The sequence below is a fragment of the Borostomias antarcticus genome (assembly GCF_949987555.1).
Source record: "Borostomias antarcticus genome assembly, chromosome: 4".
In the NCBI taxonomy this organism is placed as follows: Eukaryota; Metazoa; Chordata; class Actinopteri; order Stomiiformes; family Stomiidae; genus Borostomias; species Borostomias antarcticus.
Window position 1 is genome coordinate 36359510 of NC_140237.1, and position 22488 is coordinate 36381997.

Genomic DNA, 22488 nt, shown 5'->3' on the forward strand with positions numbered 1-22488 from the left:
GGACAATTTTGGAAATGTATTTTCTATTTATTTAGGCTATATAAATGTTATCTTGCACATTTTATCTCTCCTCTAGCCTGCAATAAGATGCCTCAAAAGCATTTTCGCTATTCATAATCATCAGTAGAGGCAACTCTGTCGGCTCCGTCTGCCTGCACACTGAGACACACACACACACACACACACACACACACACACACACACACACACACACACACACACACACACACACAAGCACACACACACAAGCACACGTGATGAAACCCGTGAGTGGAGAGAATGAAATGCTCAAAAGTTTGGCTGCCTACTAACACTACATGTTGTTTGATGTAGGATAGTTTGGTGTAGGTAACATTGGGCTACTTGCCTGATTTGCCTACGGAAGATTACCTCTTAAATTCATGCAGCGAATTATCCATTGATGAAAAGCTTTCAATTTCATTCTTGCAACTTTTGCGGTTTTTCCAAAAAAAGTAATCTGCTTCTTTCATGTTTTTATTGGGCGGACAAATGTACAGGTTCTAAATATGAAGGAGGATGTATCCCCTGCATGCTGCAATGGTCAATCGACAGTAGGGTTGGGCGATGTCATTCACCATCACTGACAATTGCTAGCCAAATACGATGGTTCTTCTTCGTTGTTTGGGTAAGTTTGGTTCATCCTCCCCCCCAAACTCGGGGCCGAGGGGATATCCTTTTACCACCCCGAGCCTGGGTGAGGGGGTCACCTGGGCTATATATCCGGGCACACCTCCAGGAGCCACGTCACCATTTCGTCATCCACGACTGTCAGGCCACGCATTCCGTTGGGTGTCCGATATATTGGACAGTTCTGGATGACGTGGTCTGCGGTTTGTTCTTCGGCGCCACACTCGCACGCCGCACAGGATGCCAAGCCCCATCTGTGCATCAATGAGCGGAAGCATCCAACGCCGGTCCGGAGGCGGTTAAGCCTCACCCACGCCGGTCTGGGTAAGTCCATCCCGGTGGGGGAAGGACCAGCATCTGGGATGAAATCACAGAGTCTGGAGGTGTTCACCTGTCACTCTGCACGCCAGGTGTAATCCGCCTATCATGCCTCACTGATGCTAAGATCTCTGCATTGCTGCAGAAGATCCCGTGCAGCACAAAAGGGTGTCTCGACTTGAGTTGCCGGGGAGGCACCGCTGTTGCAGCGAGCCTGTCGTGGAGCAGGTGGTTAGGCTCCACGGCCCGGCAGGCGCCAGCAGGTATTTCCCACTATTGGTTTATTGATTTATTTTTCTTCTGGGCTTTCTTATTTGTTACAAAATAAATAATTCACATTTTTAAAAGATACATACTGCTTGTAAACATTTTTTACATTCTATCTCAGTAAAATTGACAGAGAATCACAATTCAACATAAACGGATACATGAACAATCACACCAACCACAATTACCAAATGTTACATATATTCAACAGATTGACCTCTGCACCCTCATCCCTCCCAGAGATGTAATCAGCCAATCCCAGCATGTCTGGGGGGCGACCTAGTTCTCTGACACCCTAACATTGCGTTACCAGGCTATCCTCGGGAGAAGAGAGCCTGGTTTCCACTCACTATCAGATTCAGATCATCTCTAGGGCCTGCATCTGGGGGATGCAACTCACCCTAAACTCGTGTTAAACCGGTAAAATACAAAGCAATTGTCCCCAGACTATCCAGAGCCCGCCTACTCCAAAACTGCATCCAGTGGATGCAACTTTGCCTTTGACCGGATCTTAAATGCAAAGCAAATGGCCCCACACTTCTGAACCCCTCTTCATCTGTCTCTTCATCTGAAGAGAGTTGGGGGGGAAAGGGGGGAAGCTGACTTGCCAAATAGGTTGTTTCACACAACCATCTGGGAAAGCTCCATTGGAAACATTTTGGAAAAGGGCAGGCACTTTCAACAAATACAAGCAGGTGATTGGATGAACCATCTATCTTTGGTGTCTGGGGCAGAACGTAGCTCGGGAGGTAGAGTGGCCAGCTGGGGATGGCAAGGTCCCCTGGTTCGATCCCAGCTCCCGCCGTGTGCCGAAGTATTCTTGAGCAAGACACTGAACCCCAAAATCACTCATGTGCAGCACGGTGGCACAGTACCTTGTGCCACACAGGTACCTCACAGGTCACCTCACAGTAAGAAGGTCTCTGGGCCTTTCAGTGTGGAGTTTGTATGTTCTCCCTGTGTTTGCAAGGGTTTTCTCCCAAGGAATCCAATGCAAAAAACTTGCAAAAGAACAGATGCTCTTCAGTCCAGTCCCTGACCAGGACTTGGACTGAGCACTTGGACTTGGTCCCCGGGCGCCATGAACGATGGCTGCCCACTGCTCCTGGCTGCCCCTGGAGGAGGACAGCTCGGTATGGGAGAAATGCAGGGAACAATTTCCACCGGTGGACCCCAAAAGTTGCATGTGTGTGTGATGTGTGCAGTGTCGCTGCTCACTATGTGATGCGTGTGTCACTGTGTTACGGAGTAAAGCCCCCTCCCCCCTCCCCGGTCCTGTAATTATCGCCATCTCTCACGGGCTAACACACACTGTCTTCACACCTAAACCACGCCAGTAGCTGCCTTAGTTCTTCCTCATAGGATGGTGTCTGCCCGACCAAATACTGTTTGAGCCAAAACGGATTTCTATTGTGCTTGTCTTGGCTGATCTGTGGAGAGAAACAGAATGTGAGTTCAGAATGAGAGCGTAATCAACAATTACGATTCAAAATTAAGTTAATCCATTCATCCAAACATGAGCGCAGTGAGCTTCTGTGTTATCCACACAAACAAATTTCGGCTCATATCATTTACACACCGTAGCTTATTCACGGATGGTCCTCTAATCTTATTTTTTCCACCATTTGTTCCATGCCAGGGAGAAAACTTGGAAGCTGGCTTGAATACAACACCTAACACCCAGACAATCTGTCTAGTGTTGTTCCACAAAATAAGTGCACAGTGAACATGTCCCCCATCCCTGCCATTTTCTTTTTGAATTAATATGATACATTACTAGTACATGTAAAACAGTGAGTAAACAAGCCAGGAATCTTTTCTTTTATCTAAACTCTGGATTTGAAAAGTAGAAGTGTCCCTCAGTAGAATAGACTATACTTTTACTGAAATACATAGCATACTAGTTTCAGTGTTCAAATCATAATGTACTGGCAATGGGAAAAACAACTTATAACTTATAACTGAGTTTTTGCTGTAGAAAGCGATAACGGGCGAGCGCTGTTTTAATAGCCATGCCCCTGTATGGTCTAAAGTCCTATAATGGATGTTGAAATACAGACATATCTAGCGCTACTTAACACCTCAAGCTCTGCTCTGTGGATGTAGAAAGTACATGGTTTCCCGAGTAAACTATACTGAGACACCAAGCATCGGATCAGGGCCCTAAAAAAGTTGTTAAAATACCTATGGAGGTAAGATTACTAAATGGTAATCTGGATAATAGGACTGAAAGCGTTTTGAAGGTTTGGGAAAGTGAATTTGCTAATTTGTTTTCGGAAGACTGTATTCCACCTGTTTTTTCTGAGTGTGCTCTGGCCAATATAACTTACATTAAATTATGCTTGGGAGGGGGATGGATAAGGATGGGTACACTGTAAATCCATGTTTAAACAGTAACTTAACCTTAGAAGAAGTTACAAGGGCCCTCGATAAAGCTAAAAATGGTAAAGCAGTGGGAGTAGAGGGCCTTTATAATGAGGTTCTTAAAAATCCCAAGGTATTGCCTGTGTTGTTTAGTTTATTTAATGCATGTTTCCTATATGTCATTATCCCATCTCTTTGGTGCAAGTCAATTATCAAGCCAATCCCCAAGTCTGCCAAGAGCGATCCAAGGGTCCCTTTAAATTATAGAGGCATTAGCCTCATGAGTACAGTCTACAAAATATACTCATGTATTCTTAAACACAGGCTCTCTCAGTATTTGAGATGTCTGACTTATTTGCTGATGATGGAGAATGGATTCAGGAAGCACAGGGCTTGTATTGATCATATCTATACAGTCACCACAGTTATTAGAGAAAGAATTCAGGAGGACAAATCTATGTATGCATGCTTTATAGATTTCCAGAAGGCTTTTGATTGGGTTAATAGGGATTTACTTTTCTTTAAACTAATTCAGAGTGAAGTGAACAGTAAATTCTACAAAGTTAACAAAGCACTATATCAGGCTCCTGTAGCGTGTGTCCAAGTGAATGACTTACAGTAACTACTGGTTGGTTCCCGACGCCATTTGGAGTGAAGCAGGGGGATGTTTTATCTCCTACCCTCTTTGCAATGTTTGTTAATGATCTAGCCCAGGAGATAAACAGTTCTGGCTTAGGGGTGAGATTGGATGACCTCGTCCTAGGATGCCTACTGTATGCAGATGATATAATCCTCCTGGCTGAGTCGGGAGACTCCCTGCAGAAGATGATGGATATTGTTAACCTCTGGTGCTCTAAATGGAGGCTTATGATCAACCAGAGTATGCACTTCAGAAAAAAGGGTTCTGTAAGATCTGTACAGAATTTGGTATTTGGAGCCTTGCCTCTGGAATATATTGACTGCTATAAATACTTGGGCTTTACCCTGGATGAATTCATGTCCTATGAAGTGAGGATTGACATACTGGCGGACTGTGGGGTCAATAATCAGTAAAATGAAATTTTGTAAAGATATAGGCTACTCCACATACTCTCAGCTCTGTGAAGCATGTGTTCCCAATCCTTAGTTATGCAGCTAGAGTATGGGCTTACAAAGATGCCAAAAAAGTATGTTCTATTCAGAATAGAGGTATAAGAGGTTTCCTTGGCGTTCATGCATTTGCCCCTAGTCTTGCATCACAGGGAGATATGGGTTGGGAACTGGTAGAAATTAAGCTAAAGGTAGAAATGATAGGCTGTGGAACTGCCTTATTAAGCTACCTGAGAGTCGGATGACTTTTCAAGTGGGATAAGGCTCATAGTCACGCCTGGACAAATAACATCTTATCTATTTTTAGAGAGGCTGATTTGGCGTATATTTTTCATAACATGCTCTTCTGCAACATTAATATGGTGAAGCAAAATTTACTCCTCACCTATAATGAGAAATGGTGAAATTACATATGGTCTAAGCCTAAACTTAGATCATATCTTCAGATGAAACAGTGTTTTAGTCCTGAGCCCTATGTTACCTCCTTTCTAACTAGGAGCCAAAGATCATTTTGTGCAGTTGAGATCTGGTATCCTACCCCTTGCTATTGAAGTAGGTCAGTTCACAGCTATGCCAGAAGAGGATAGGACATGTAAGGCCTGTGACCTAAATGAGGTAGAGAACTAATTTAATTTCATGTTTTATTGTACAGTATATGATGATCTGAGGATCCCCCTGTATGATGAAATGCAGGAGCGAAACCCTGAGTTGTTCTGGGAGGATGATGGCGCAAAGCTGCAGTGGCTATTTAAAGGGCAATGCTCGTTTTTGACAACCTGGACCTTATTTACGACATATTATAAGAAGTTTGACTCACCGAGATCACTTTGGTGTAGTTCGGAGGCCTGTAGAAGAAATTTAAAATCCAGCGCGAGCCAGTATATCCATGTAATGACGGTGATCGGGGCAACAGGAATGCAGTTTCTCAAAATCTATTTTCGGCCGCTAAACGGTTGTTTTCATCAATCAGATTGGATGAATCGACAGTTGAGATTCCTCAACGCGAGCCATTGTTGTCGTTTTCAAATACGGGGTCTTTAGCCTCTGTAATATGATCTTTACACGCTCTCCCCACTTGCTCCAGCACGCATGCGCACAGGCCAGCGCGCAGACTGGCTATTCTCCGGCTCACATTCTCTGCGCTACGATCGTTGTTGGTGCCGAGAATATTGTCGTCGTCATTCGTCAGCAACAATCCGATCGTAGCGCAGAGAATGTGAGAAAATGTTGTCTTTTTTTCATGAACATTGGAGATTTATTGAGCGAGTATTTGCAGTAACTGCATACAGTACTGTTTACAATAAAACATTTTGATGCGCTGTGGGCTAAATTTTTGATATTTCAAAAATCTGTGAAGATTGTTTGTAATGGACAGTCTGAAGATGTAGTGTAGCAATTGGTGTGTCAATTGACCACAAAATGTGGGAGGAGTAGGGTTTAACAAGCTTCACAGTTTTTGAGAAAAACAGTGATATAATTCATAATTCATAGCTCAAAGCATGAATTCCTGCCAGCTCAAAGCATATGGATGTTTCTGCTCACTTGGGCCCACAGGTTGGTGGTGGTTACAAAGTGATAGCACGTATGGCTGTTTTCTTATGATTTTTTAAAGTTTTAAACTGAAGACGGTTGCTGTAGCACCAGCATCAGGACTATTGCCCCCCTCTGCCAGTTGAGGACTCCTGGCAGGACAGGTCCTATGTGCACATTCTGGTGATCATGCATCGGAAGTCAGACTCCCTAGGAGGAAGAAGAAGATTCAGATTCAGAATACAAGAGGCTTCCGGCAGCTGATGCTAATAATTCTAATTCAGTTGGTAGTGACATATTTCTGCCCATAGTCCAGGAGCATGCTGGCCATCTGTAGGTTCTGGAGAATCTCAGAACGGCCGATAGGTGGCCGGCAGGCTAACTGTCCCCGCGGTAACCCTCCCCAGGACTGTTTTTTCATCCCAGCAGGTCCCTGCCATAGTCTCAGTCTTCAAATTAAGTTACTGCCAGTGTTTAAAGTCATGCATGATTTAAAGTGATTCTGAAAGACAAATGCCATTGATAAAGCCACTGAAATAGAACCCCAGGAAGATCATCAGTGAGAAGCTGCTATGGGATGTCTGAATACAAACAACCTTCGCCACTTATCTTTTGTATTAACTTGTATGACTTAACACATGCTCAAGCCAACTCTGAATAGGTCCCTTTATTTGGATGTAATTTCAAGAATACTTAATACTAAGGCAGGAATAATTTGGCTTTATATTGGCTTGTTTTTATATACTGTAAATGAAAAATAAGCTAAACTCCAAAACTTTTAGGTGAACCTGTTCCAGGATAAGAAACATATTTTCCTATAAGGGGGAATACTGTGCATATGGGAGCTAAATTCTCCATTGAGTTTTTTCAGTTCTTTGGCCCTCAGTGTAGATACCAGTCCTGGAGAGAGACTGGGTTAGGGAGCTATCTCATATGGGCAGTATTGAGAGTGATATCCCCTACCCACACAACCACACCGAATGATACAGCTACTCTGTTTCAGTGCAGCTCTTATTCTCATATAGGTTTGTCAGACAGTATTTTCATAATCTTTGTGGAATTTTAATTGGTTATCATTAAGATTTCTGTGGCTGTTCATTTTAAAAATGTTTTAACCAACATCTGTTTTCAGGATCATGTTCATATCTGTCAACTGTCTAAAGTATTTTTTTCTCTTTCTTTTAGAACGAACCACCAGCTAGTGAACTACAGTATGAATGCTGAACACAATGATCTCTTCCCACCAACATCAGACAATGAGAAGTCCTAGGCTTAAGGGGGCCCTGTCCAATCCCCTCTTTGTGTTGCTGTTGGCCCTCCAGATCCTGGTGGTGGCTGGGCTGGTTCGTGCCCAGACTTGCCCTTCGGTCTGCTCCTGCAGCAACCAGTTCAGCAAAGTCATCTGCACCCGTCGGAGTTTGCGTGATGTCCCAGATGGCATCTCCACCAACACACGCTACTTGAACCTCCAGGACAACCTCATCCAGGTCATCAAAGTCGACAGCTTCAAGCATCTGCGCCACCTGGAGATCCTCCAGTTGAGCAAGAATCACATCCGCAACATTGAGATTGGTGCTTTCAATGGGTTGGCCAGTCTCAATACTCTAGAACTCTTTGACAATCGGCTCACAACAATACCCAATGGAGCCTTTGAGTACCTGTCTAAGCTGAAAGAATTGTGGCTCAGGAACAACCCCATTGAGAGCATTCCTTCCTACGCCTTCAACCGGGTTCCCTCACTACGAAGGCTGGACCTGGGCGAACTCAAGCGATTATCCTATATCTCTGATGGAGCTTTCAAGGACCTAAGCAACTTGCGTTACTTGAACCTTGGCATGTGCAACCTCAAGGAGATCCCTAACATCTTACCTTTGGTGCGCCTTGAAGAGCTGGAAATGTCTGGAAACCAGCTCACAGTCATCCAGCCAAGCTCCTTCACAGGACTAGCAAACCTTCAGAAGCTGTGGATGATGCATTCCCAGATCCAGATCATCGAGCGGAACTCTTTTGATGACCTACTGTCTTTAGTTGAACTCAATCTGGCCCACAACAACCTCACCTTGCTTCCGCACGATCTCTTCACCCCACTGCACCGTCTAGAGCGGGTCCACCTTCACCACAACCCCTGGAACTGCAACTGTGACATCCTGTGGCTGAGCTGGTGGCTGAAGGAGACAGTGCCCGCTAACACCAGCTGCTGCGCCCGTTGTCATACTCCAGCCACCTACAAGGGCCGATATATTGGAGAGTTGGAACACAGCTACTTCCAGTGCGATGTCCCTGTTATTGTGGAGCCACCTACTGACCTCAATGTAACAGAAGGCATGGGTGCAGAGCTTAAGTGCAGGACAAGCTCGTTGACATCCATCAGTTGGTTGACGCCAAACGGCTCACTGGTGACACACGGAGCTTACAAGGTGCGCCTGGCCGTTCTCAATGATGGGACGTTGAACTTCACTACCGTGACAATGCAGGACACTGGGACTTACACATGCATGGTTAGCAACACGGCAGGCAACATCTCTGTCTCTGCAGTGCTAAATGTGACCTCCATAGAAAATAGTGGGGTCACCTATTTCACCACAGTCACAGTAGAGACTCTGGAGTCAGACGGGGATGAGAGCCAGACCCAAGCGCTTCCACCTTTTGGCTGGGTATCATCCTCGACCACTAGGGGACCCCTGGTTTCAACAAGGACCACAGAGCGGACCTACACTGTCCCCGTTCTGGACCTGGATGGGGAGGGGGTGGGGGATGGCCTGGATGAGGTGATGAAGACCACCAAGATCATCATTGGCTGCTTTGTGGCCATTACACTCATGGCTGCTGTTCTACTGGTCATTTTCTACAAGATGAGGAAGCAGCATCATCAGCAGGACCCTGACGGCCCCGCCTCCTCCATGGAGGTCATCACTGTGGAGGAGGAGTTGGCAGGTGTCACTGCTATGGAAACCCATCTATCACTGCCCCCACTGGAGCACTACAACCATTATAACACTTACAAGAGTGCTTACCACCATCCGCCCATGTTTAGCTCCCTACACAGTTCGGCCACACAGGAACCTTTACTGATTCAAGCCAGCTCAAAAGACAATGTGCAAGAGACACAAATCTGATTCAGCATTTGATGAGATATTTGCTATCTGATACAGAGAGTACCAAATGGTGAGGATGAGAAAGAATAATGACATTGTTTTGACAGATAAGAGCGTTAAAATGCGTTAACGTTTGAATGGAGGACGTGTGCTATTTCAACAAGTGTCTTTACAAAAACAAAGATTATTTATTAAAGGTATGTCTAGTGGCTAAATGAAGAAAAAAAAAAATCTGTATTAGCTTTTTTAGCTGCTTTTCTCATTCCTCTCTGTCTTATATTGTGGGAAAGAATGGTTTATTCCTAGCAAATATTTTCAAATTAAACCACCGAGATCAAACCAATGGCCAGACAATTTAAAATGAAGGCTCTAGCCAATTGTAAAAATGCAGATTACATTTCATGATTTAATTCCAGATAAAAAGGGAATGTTGTCTCTCTGAGGGCATCACTTTATTTTCTTAAGATTGTTAAGAAAATCCCATGGTGTTTATGGCACTTCCATGTTAGCACAGGTAAAGAAAAGTAAAACAGATTGAGTGTGTAGATTCCCATATGGTATCAAATTCTACCTGTCACTCAAAGGAGATGAGATATGTGTACTTCTGAATTGTCTGTTAATGAAATGGCCAATGAGGCCAGCAGGCTTAAGGATCCAGGCAGCCAGATGACTGAACTTGCATTTCCCTGGTGGCTCTTAAGCAACTAAACATCCTTCACTCTAATTAAGATGAAGGTCTCCCTCACCCTGTTCTCTTTCCTCTCCTCTCTCCCTGCTGCCCTGTCCTCTCTTCTCTCTCCCTCCACAGCCTTCTCTCTTCCTCCAGTCCCCCCGTCATCTTCTTTCCTCCCTGCCAGGCACGTTTTCAATAGCCCGTGCCCATATTTTATTTTTAAAAATTGTATTTAGCCTTTATTTAAACTTGAAAAGCCATTGAGGCGAACCTAATTTACAATGACGTCAAGCATCAAACAATAAGCAAGTTAAGAACTCAAATACAAAATAGGTATACAAGATATATAAAACAGATAAAAGAAGGGGCATAAGCAGCTCAAGAAAAACAGGTGCAAACAAAGGAAAGATGACTAGTGAAAAGGTTTTTAAAGGGAGTTTAAAGGTTTCACAAGGGAGTTTAACATTAAGGAACTCTATAGGGAGTTCCAGGCAGAGGGGGCATAAACGGAGACAGCCTACCTTCCCATCTCAGTGCAAAATTTTGGGATCTTTAAGAAGCCATTCACAAGAGCGGGTCTGATGAGTGCCAGAAGACCAGGCCAGTATAAGATGAAATGTAGCTGGCGAGTTTTCCACTGAGGGCCTTGTAAATGAATAAAAACAAGTGTAAGTCACGCCTCTGAGCAAGGGAGGTCCACCCAACTAAGTCGTATAAAATACAGTGGTGTGTACTGTAGGCAGTTCCAGTGATGAACCTAAGGGCAGAGTGATAAACAGCGTCCAGAGGTTTAAGAGCAGTAGCAGAGGCATACCTATAAATATTTCCTTGATCTCGCTTTAACCCCTAATATGTGGGTGGAAAATAAATAAAGGGGAGCATAGGGCTACACTCTGTGGCCCTACCATTAGCGCTGTAAGGATTTATGTCCACGTACCTTGGTATCACCCTGGGGTCATGGAAGCGTGGATGCTGATAGTCCATCTGTTAGTGCAGACAAAGATGCTAATGAGCTTTCCAAGTGCAACCCTGGCAAATAGCATAGGGGCTAACACAATGACTGGAGCAGCTATCTATATAGTAAATATTCCCAGGCTTACACAGGAGGACTGATGCAAAACAGAGTGAGACATTCCCTATCCCTTGATTTCAAAGTGACCTGTACTATTTTTGTCCTAGCCATTTTTGTCAGTAAAAAAACATGTTTGATGTCAATTGTTCCTTGTCCTTCCATCATAACAATGTATCTTCTCTTTTTTGTTTCCTCTGCTTGGCTTTTAATTTGGCCGTTGAGGGAGAGAAAGAAAGATACGAAGAGAGGGGAAAAGGGAGGGTGAATGATTCAGAATGGTGGCGAGGATCTCCAAATAGGTATATTTCAGTTTTGAAGGAAGAACAGTGAAAAATAGATAAGGCATAACAAGCAGTCCCACCATCACCATGGAAACATTTGCCTTGTGTAAAGCAGAAAAGGTATATCCCAAGTATTAGATTGCAGCTATACGGTAGCTGAATCACACACATGGACACCTTTTTGGTTGGATTAAACTAAAACACATCAGTGTGCTCTAGCTACAGTACATGTATGACTCAGCTGCTTGTGCATTTCCAAGGCATTTCATACTATAGGCTATTGGCATTATTGAATGTAATCTAATCTAAACCTAATCAATCTGCAATCATAAAAAAGATTGCGATGGTAACAATATTATGATCAAGTGTGAACCATTCTTTCCCTTGTCCATGATTTCTTTTCCAATGCTCTCATTTCCTTTTAAATTCTTTCAGTGGCTAAATGATTCCGTTTTGACAGTGTGGGGCTGTGGAGTTTCTTTTTCCCAAGGGGTCTTTTTATTCACTGATGGAGCTGAAGTACAGTAGGGTTGCCTGTTTGGAATGTCTCATGGATATGGTAGTTACCAACCTGCGGTCAGTAATGTATTCCAGGACATTTCAGGATCTGAAGGCTAGAACAAAATGAATGACTGAAATGTGAATAGGATGACTTTTATATTTCACTCGAATGATCTTGGTTTGAGTTGGCAACCCTAAGTTGAAGTGATCAAATTCTTCTGTGTAATTGAAATGTTTGTGTAGGGGAGGGTCAAGGGTTCTGTGTTCCTTTCTCTCATTTTTATAGAGAATTATCCTCAAATGTTGAATTTATACAAGACATATTTTCAAAAATAAGATGCAAAAAACTTTTAAGATCATAATTTTACATGTGCTTACAGGCTGAAATGCGAAGAAGACTACAAGGAGAAATACTCTGGTTTCTCTATTAATGTCCTTCTGCAAGGATGGCATAACAGAGATTGTAGTTCATAAATGAATACAAATAAAACATTGTTTTTTTCCCAGAATTGTGTGCTGTAAAGAAAAAAACTCAAATCACATGTTTTAAGACATACTACATCGCATCGGAAAGTACTCACACTTTTTCACCTTTTCCACATTTTGTTATGTTACAGCCTTATACCAAAATTCAAAAATCATCAATCTACACATAATACCTCATAATGACAAAGTGAAAAATATTTTTTAGGAATCTTTGCTAATTTATTAAAAATAAAACTGAATGAAAGAAAATATCACATGTACATAGCTATTCACACCCTTTACTCTGTACTTTGTTGAGGCATCTTTGGAAAAGCTGGTTGCTTTTCTCTGTGGCTTCGCTCGTAGATTGAATGGCCCTCTTCTCTGTCACACCTGTAAGGCCCAGTTGGTTGAGGACTTTGCAGTCCTGAGCAGTCCTGAGTGAGCATCCCGCAAAGAGTCTACAGCCTACCTCTATTGGCTCATAGTCTTCCAACCTCTGTCTGGGCACATCTCCACCCACTTCTGGTACTTTGTGCGTTTCCCCTCATTGGTCTCTTCCCAGGGCACTGTGAGCTCCAGCATGATCAGCTGTTTTGTTCCCTCAGTTGATGATCATGTCTGGCCAGAGTGATGTTCTGACAATGTTCTGAGGAACCTCCAGCTGCTTCCCCAGGTTGATGTGCAGCTGCCAGTCAGAGGCCGTGTAGAGGAGACCTATCCTTGATTTTGGTTGTTGATGGAGTTCCTCTCCAGTTTTGACAAAGGTAACGGTCAAATTTAGGGCATGGTGGTGTTTGCTTGAGCTAATGGCAATGGCTATGCTCTCCGCAACTGCCTTGAGCACCTGGTCGTGGTGCCAATGATAGCAAACTTCTACTGAGATGTTGTAATGATCCTCTTCCAGAGAATAGCAGCAGGCAGATGTCTCACTCTTGCCCCAGATATGGAGGTTGGCTGGGCTTGGTAGGGCATCATAGACTGCCTGGACAAGGAACCGGATGCGGTGGAAGGCAGAATGGTGTTTGACCAAGTAATCCCGCGCTGCGGTATACTCTCCCACCTTGTCCACACTCCCTGCTGCCAAAGCACAACCATCCGGCTCACTCGCTCTTCCTCCAGACCTGCTCAGACCTCTTGCTGGATTAGATGGTGTCTCTTCTTGCCCTGGGCTTTGCCAACCTGTGTCTTTGGGAAGTCTCCCAGTTGCCATGATGCCCACCAGCTCCTTCTGTCTTAGGCGTGACTCTGCCACCTCCACTGCTTTCTCCACTCTCCATTTCCTCCTTGTTCTCATCTTGATGCTGGCCAATGGCACCTCCTGGTCGCTGGAGTCCCTGTAGGGCTTCTCTTGTGTGCACCACCTAAAACTCTTCAGTGAGGCACTGGGGGAGCACTGAATGGGAACTGCAAGATGTAACTAGTCCCATAGAGGGCTGCACTGCTGAGGCTGCGGGGGAGGCCCAGCCACTTCAGAAAGCCACTGATCTTCCTTTCGAGGGACTGAACTGTTGACTCTGGGACTTTGTAAACCAGCAGGGGACACAGGACTCGTGGCAGAATAGTGTTGATAGTTTCAAAGCCGTGGTGTGACCAGCTCAGATCCTTGCTGATGTTGATTCCCAGGAATCTGAAGCAGCTGACCCTCTCCACTGATGTTCCCTCAATGTGGATGGGGGTGTGTCCCCCTCCCTGCAGCCTCCTATAATCCACGATCAGCTCCTTTGTCTTGTTGACGTTGAGCAGGAGGTTGTTGTCCTGACACCACGATGTCAGTGCTCTCACCTCTGCTCTATAGGCCGACTCATCACTGTCTGTGATGCATCCGATGATGGTGGTGTCATCAGCAAACTTGATGACAGTGTTGGAGCTGTGGGTGGCTGTGCAGTCGTGGGTGTACAGGGAGTACAGCAGGGAGCTTAGCATGCAACCCTGGGGGGAACCGGTGCTGAGTCAGCTTCAAGCCCAATCTTTCCCAGGTGATATGTTTTTCAAGACCTTGTAGGATCCACCTACCCTCTGGGGACATTTCTGAAACTGGACTACATGAGCTGAATATCTTTCAGACGTGCTGCCATTTTACTGGGCTAGCAATAAAAATGTGTGTGACATTTGAATTTAAAGTAACCAAATCTGTTATCTTAAAAAAAAAGAAAAAGGAGATAAACGTAAAACAAAACATACAATATTTTCGCAGTATCTGTTAAACACAGACCTTATTTTGGCATTTTTTGCAACTCTTTTGTACTACACACCAAATGATGTTAAGGATAACGTAAAGCCTACAAAATGACATCACATTTAATGTTTGGTGCTCTTTTTTCCGTAAGACTTTTGTTCATGACTAACATTGTTATTTGCTGGAGTTTGTTTCCCATAAAGCTCTCTATTTGAGCCTACTACCTTGTTCAATGTTATGCTATTGTATAACAGCATCATGGGCACAATTTAACCTCTGCCTGTAGAATTCTTTGCCACTCACCATCTTTAAGCGCTTACTACTGTATTTTCTTGTATGCAGTTATCCTTAGTTTTCAGCTTCAATTAAAGGGGAATTGCATTTAACAACAATAAATGTGGTGTTATGCTGCCTCGTAACTGCCAGGTTAGTCATGGCTTAGTCTCTCTCCAGACTCCCACATTGAATTGCTGAGCTCCACATGCTACATATAAAGGTGCTGCCACTTCGCCGCCCAGTGTGTTTTCCGAGGGCAGGTCTAGAGGTCAAAATTCACCCTTCGCGAAGCCACGCCCCCTAAACGCAGACTGGCCTGTCGCATTGCAGCACAGGACAGGCTCTGACTGAGGTCCGACACTTCGGGCAGCGCTCCGTTGACTCCAATATAAAAGTTTCATATTTTCTTAATTTTCGAGCTGGTTTTGTGGACTTTTAGCTCGCTATGGTTAAACATTTTGCTCAGGGCACTTGTAATACACTCGTTACCCAGAGAGGTTGGAAGGAGGTATACTTTTGTTTTCCCTTTCCAAATTTGAAACCCTGAAAAGTGTAGGCTGTGGATTAAGCTATGTTTGACGTATTTCCGACGCAAACAAGCTATGGGGTGGGACATAATGTTTAGAGGAATTTGATTGGAACATTGACAAGTGGGCGGGTTTTAAGAACTTTAGACAGATTCGATAGAAGGATAGCGTTGATTGACGGGTGGATGTTGTGAGATTATTGGCCTAAAATCTAAGGTCGATTTTTCAAGGTGCCCACCCACATCCATTGTATGACCAAAACTGTGGTAGAGCAATAATCAGACTTTCTCAAAAGTGCTAGGTTTGTCAACGTTTTGATCTGAAACATTGTATATGATCATAAGTAACCTTAAAACAGGGCTAAACATGCATTTTCCCTTTACTACTCCTTTAAGCACCTATTGTATTTTAGATTGCTATTCTTGCACTTCTTTCAGCACTAGATTATTCTCCTAGTCACTTGTTTTAGAAAGGAGATGGACTTGTGAGTTCAGGCAAGTAGTAGTACATTGGCTTTTCCTACGTTAAATGCAATCATTGTTGGTTTCTAATGTAATGTAATGAAAGTCGTTACTGATGGTGCCGATTGGATTTCAGGGGTACCAATCACTGGCCATGATTTGTAAATCGTTGTGTGTGCCAGACCCATAGAGAGATCTACAGCATGCAGTAACATAGTAAGCATAGCTTACGTAGTGTATCAGCATAATAACTCTCATGGGTCTGGAGTTGAGACTAGCCATGACTGCACATTTTCAGATTCAGGTTATGTATTCACAAAGCAATTTGAGTTCAGTCTCCCTTGACTATGTCCTATTCTCAAGCTTAGAGAACATCTAAATGAATTGCTAAATTGATGCATTGAATATCCAATGTAGTGCCAAACTGAACCTAACTCATTTACTCACACTTCATAATTCATTCATTTTCAGCCATAAGTTAAAGTCGCACAGAAAGGGAAGTTGGAGAACATCTTGCTTCCGTACTTTGACGTATTTACACCTGAAACAGGCTGCAAGGGTGGGACATACATTTAGATGAATTTCGTTGGAACGTTATCGAGTGGGCGGGATATTCAACACTTGAGGCTGCAGAGTAGTTGACGTTTTGATTGACAGGGTTGATGTCATGAGATTATTGGCCTAAAATCTAAGGTACCTGGTGTCATAATTGCACGTGACCTACCGTTTTCCAGGAAGTAAGAAATTATATACTTTGATATAAGATTACAACAAAATATTTTTATTTTTTTTTGGGCATACATCGTTGAATAGGTGAACACTGACCAATTATGTGAACCAAAATGGGAGAGAATGCTTTTTTCATTTCTGTGCGACTTTAAGGAAGTATCTGAGTGCTTTTGGTGGGAGTGGAATGTGTCCGGTCATATAAGAAGGAGAAAGAGCCTCTTTCCCACATTGATCATGCAACAATGGCGAGGGCACTACACGTAAATGGTGATTTTGTCTGATGGAGTAGATTTTCAGCACCGCATGGAGTTATGAGAAATTGAGGAAGTTAATTCTCCAAGCAATACTCCATCAGGTGGTCCCAGATACTAATGCAGGGTAATTTATGGGACCTTTGCATTACGTGCTTGTGTTCCAGTGATGGATGGACCTGGGACCATGACGAATGGCTGGAAGTCCATCAGTTAATTAATTTGGCGGAAAGGAGGAAAAAGGATTCAGAGAGTATGATCCCATGGCTTAGAAGCAATATCTACACTGTAAAAGGCCATGTTGCATGGTTGGCATGCCTTGCAGGGCTGAAAAGAAAATCATATGGGATAAAACAGATATAGCCGTAATGCATTAGTAACAGAACCTTTGGAGTATTTTCTCTAAAGCTTGCTATTTTTTGAGTGTCTGATGAGTGATGGTCCCACAACAACACTATATTGTATGGTTACACCAATGTTAGGTGCAATTTATAGTGAGTTATGGAACCGTTGCTCAGGAAGAAAGCACAGCTCTGAAAGGCTTCAAATAAATCATTGGAGGCAGTGAAATTGGGATGTGGATATCATAGGTTAAGTGTATGTCCCTTGGTATTGAAGGTGTCTTAGAATGTGTATGTGCAATATTTTTTGTGATGAAGCAATGGTTGTATTGATAAATGCCCAATGAAGTGGTGTCACCCCCTCTAATGGTGAAAATGCACATTACAATTGAAAACTTTAATAAATGACAGAACAATGCAAAATCAAACTCATTCATCAGTGGCGAAACAGTATTCTGCCTAATTACAGTATTTTGCCAACAGGTGTTACCTCAATTTATTCACTCACCCCTCTTCAACAGCTTGAAAAAGCTCCTTGGATTCCATCTCTTGTATGGAAGTCTATTAGACTCCATCTGTTTTCATCATTAACCTGACTCTTAATCAAATTGGCTTGAAATTAATCAAATCACATGACAAGATTTCACTCTATTTTTCATTTCACATCCATTTTACTCCTGTTTTTCAATTCACATGCATTTTCATCTCATCAATTTTTATCAGTTAATTTGTCTTACTTCCACCCTTCATATTCAACAGGACAGCAATCCCAACCATACACCCATCTCAGTCTCCAGACCTGAATCCAGTTGAAAATTAATGGTTTGAGCTTAAAAAATTATAATTAAAAAGCAGTCCACATATGTCAACTCAAGGTTGAGGATTCCCACCAAGAAGGGTAACCTCATACAACACTACAGAAGAAATACTTGCTGTCATAATGGCCAAGTGAGGAACCAAAAAGTACTGACAACAGGGGTGTGAATATTTGTGATTATTTATTTTTTTCAGCAAAAAAAAGTTGGTAGTTTATTTCATGTGATTAATTTTGTTAATTAACAAGGGTATGAATAAAGGAGGATTCTAGTGCACAGTATGTCTGTAAACATGAATAACTTAAAGATGTGTTTCATATTATGGTTTTGATTAGCCGGACACTCAGAGTGAATTGCCATTTCATTTCACTTCATTATTCAGTTGGAACAGGCTCCCATTGCAACCGTTTTCGAGATGGGCGTTGCTGAAGGAGTACTCAGCGATTAATTCATATCCTAACCAATAAAGTTGCACAGTTTAATTCAGAGGAGCCATACAAAGGATGCTGATTGGCCTGGTTGTAATTCCAACCAAGAAATAATAGCTGCTGCGTAGCACTGGATCGGGCCGGGCGGAAGAGGAGGAAGAAGGAAGAGGAAGGAAGAGACAAATGAGGGTCTCTGTTTGAACCCTACTTATTTAAAACCTCTTAAATTAAGAAAATATCTTTAAAATCATGTGTCTGAAATCCAAATAGTACAATGCCTGAGTAGGCATTAGCATGTTTATTCTGCATCATCAACTCACAACTATAGACACCAAGGGCTTGTTCTTGTTGAGCCAAGTGAGAAGCTACAGTAGCAGTTTGGCCTTCGCTTGATCTTCTAATAAAACTTCTTAAGTTCTACAAAATAACATTCTCAAACAGACTTAAATCACACGAGGCATGTGGCAGCCTTCATATATGTATGTATGTATGTATGTATGTATGTATGTATGTATGTATGTATGTATGTATGTATGTATGTATGTATCATCTTTATGAGTGACAAACTGTCTGGGCTTTGAAAAATGTTTTGGCTTGTCTTCCTAATTGTAGAGTAAGTGCGGATGTGCTCAATCAGTGGCCAATCAATCAATTTGGCCAGATGTAGTCCTAGGCAGGGGTTGGGTGGGGTTGCCAACAGAGACATCTGATTGGTGGAGCTTGCGCTGTGTGCCATGCTGACATCCTCTCTCATCTCCTCCATGACGAGCTGTGGCAGATGGGGAGCACCTTCAGCCACAGAGTATTATTATACTTAAATGAGTATTACATGTCTATAGACTGCATGTATTCTCAGACTGCATGTATGTATGTTTGTATGTATGTATGTATGTATGTATGTATGTATGTACAGTATGTATGTATGTATGTATGCATATATCTCTCCAATATCTATGCATACTGTATATCTAGATTTTTTCTTTTGCTTCTTGTAATTTCTCTTGTAATTTTACCTTGTAATTTAATTTGATCTTATATGTATATTATCTATCTATTCCGCTGTACCTTTCCTACAGCTATTGTACCTTTTCCACTGATTAAACCCCAAACTTCCCCCACAGGAATTAATAAAGTATATATTATATTATCAAACCGAAATGGCTAGCATTCAAAGAAAACTCACTTATAAACACTCAAAACAAGTAAGGATCGCTAGATAAACTAAACTCCTCATCAAAGTCAGACATATCCCTTTCGAACATGGCCATTGCAACTTGTTGTGTTGATAGAGAATAGTCCACTCTTCTGTTCCTGGTTGTTGTGAAGACAATAGTGCCGACTAGTTACGTATCGCTCCACCTCCCTATTTACAGAGAGAGCCAGATAGGTCCGAACACACATGGGTTCAACAATAGTTGGACTTCAAAAATGATCTGATCTGGGTGCACTGTGGGGTGTTTAAGTGAGTTTTCTTTGAATGCTAGCCATTTCTACTGCATTGAGCTAGCATTATCATGCTGCTATCAGCTGAAAATGTTCTCCATCAATCAACAACATTATGGGGAAGTCGTTAATGAGGCTCTATGTCCAAAAATCAGATCTACCTCTTTAACCAGACCATGTAACTTGTCTTAAAGGGTAAATACAAAACATAAATGTATATCAATTCAAAGTACTTTATTTTCCACTAGGAACTTCTTTTGTGGAGTGGAAGACATAATATTACACAAGACACAACACATAACACAGAACAGACACAGAATACATATACTGTATATTACAGAATAACATTACATTTACCGATTAAAATATAACATTAAGGATAAATAAATAAATACAGTGCATGTGTGCGCGTGTATGCGCAAGTGTATGCATGTGACAGTGTTGGAGGAGGCATATTAGCCAGTCCGTTTCCCTGGAGTAGGGAGTGGCAGGTGGGGGTTGGTGGTTAAAGGGCAATGCTCGTTTTTGACAACCTGGACCTTATTTACGACATATTATAAGAAGTTTGACTCACCGAGATCACTTTTGTGTAGTTCGGAGGCCTGTAGAAGAAATTTAAAATCCAGCGCGAGCCAGTATATCCATGTAATGACGGTGATCGGGGCACCGAGAATGCAGTTTCTAAAAATCTATTTTCGGCCGCTAAACGGTCTCTGCGCTACGATCGTTGTTGGTGCCGAGAATATTGTCGTCGTCATTCGTCAGCAACAATCCGATCGTAGCGCAGAGAATGTGAGCCGGAGAATAGCCAGTCTGCGCGCTGGCCTGTGCGCATGCGTGCTGGAGCAAGTGGGGAAAGGCGTGTAAAGATCATATTACAGAGGCTAAAGACCCTGTATTTGAAAACCACAACAATGCCTCGCGTTGAGGAATCTCAACTGTCGATTCATCCAATCTGATTGATGAAAACAACCGTTTAGCGGCCGAAAATAGATTTTGAGAAACTGCATTCTCGGTGCCCCGATCACCGTCATTACATGGATATACTGGCTCGCGCTGGATTTTAAATTTCTTCTACAGGCCTCCGAACTACACAAAAGTGATCTCGGTGAGTCAAACTTCTTATAATATGTCGTAAATAAGGTCCAGGTTGTCAAAAACGAGCATTGCCCTTTAAGAGTGCAGTATACTGTATGGATGGAGGTAGGTACAAAACTAGATGTAGCCTTCCTGGTTCTGAGGGGCAGGGACCTGTACCAGCGTCTGGAGGGCATGGGGTTGTAGTAGGTATGGAGGGTGTGTGTGGCGTCTTCGGTTATTTTTGAGGCCATCTTCACTGTCCGGCTTTTATGGATGCTGCTGAATGGCTCTTGTTGCTACCCGATGATCCTCCTGCTGATCTTTACAGTCTTATTCAGGGGGTTCAGGTTCATAGCGCCCATCACTTCATGCCGTGATGTTGAAGGCCTGTATGGATTCCACATCCATCCCTAACCCTAACCCTAACCCCCTAACCCTAACCCTAACCCAAGTCAGGGTTAACCCTAACCCTAACCCTTAACCCTAACCCTAACCCAGGGAAGTCAGGGTTAACCCTAACCCTTAACCCTAACCCTAAGCTAAGCCAAAGAAGTTTGAGTTTTGCTGGGATAGCTCAGGGCCTCCAGACCATTCCTTTACAGTTGGTCTGCCTGTGTAGCTGTGGGTTAGGGTTAAGGGTTAGGGTTTATTGGCCACCACACTCCAATGCTGTGAGAAGGGATGGATGGAAAGTCCTGTAAGAGGAATGGATGTGGGCTATTGCCTTTAGTGGTGTGCTCTGGAGGTCACACTATGCAGACTAAAACACATAAACAGCATTAAGGTGGGGGAAATACAATTGCCCTATTAGATACATCGATACTTTAATAATCCCTGTGGGGAAAATTTTTGGTATTTCTTGACTTGAAAGGCCCTGGCCCAGTTCTTGTGCTCTCTGTGCCGGTGTAGTTGTTTGATATTTGCAATGTTGCAACGTCTGTCCCAGCTGCTGGTCTCAATAGCAGTGGCTTGAAGGTCTGAGGTCTTCTTTAGCTTTCTGTTCCTTCTCACTTATGCTCCTCAATCTATAACTCTGCACAGTGACTGAGTTTGGGAGATGTCAATATTCTGCACCAGCCAGCCAATGCTTATATAGATCTCTGACTCTGCCACCCACTCCCTCCTCTTTGGGGTATCCCTCTCCCTCTCAATGACGAAACAGTTCTGGCTTCCATACTAATCCAACAGAATCAGCCCCCAGGAACAGCTGCCAAGGAGATGATGATGAGGGAATAGTATGACAGGAACAGCATTTGGCATTCTGAAGGATGCAGAATATTATTAGCCAGGATTATGAAAAAAGCAACAAACTCACATTTGCACATTTTGTAACAGCAAACTAACACAGCCTATGTTGGTGGGTTGTTACTTCACTCAGTAAGGGCTTGGGGCCCAGATGGCCAAAGGTACCAACAGTCTGTGCGTTTGATTCCTACAGTGACACCGTCATCACGACATATGGACATGGGGAGCCTTACAAACAGGTCACAAAATGATGTATATAATTATCCTCAATCGTAATGATCCGGGATCCAGTCAACAGAATTTGAGAGAACCCTGACATGGCATGCTATACTTTATCTTTGTGGTTTTTTTTCTATTAATTTGGACATTAAGGTCAGCTAAATGAGAGGTCTGCTCTGCTGGAAACCTTG

At 43.1% G+C, this 22488-nt stretch overlaps 1 protein-coding gene across 1 annotated transcript; it reads left to right on the plus strand.

Moving 5' to 3' along the window:
* Nucleotides 1-7433: 7433 nt before the first annotated feature.
* Nucleotides 7434-9332, plus strand: LOC311307711 (leucine-rich repeat-containing protein 4C-like; the record flags this gene model as incomplete). The annotated part of the gene is made up of 1 exon (XM_084436571.1): nucleotides 7434-9332. The coding sequence occupies one exon, from the start codon at nucleotides 7434-7436 to the stop codon at nucleotides 9330-9332; it is 1899 nt and encodes a 632-aa protein (XP_084292697.1).
* Nucleotides 9333-22488: the final 13156 nt, after the last annotated feature.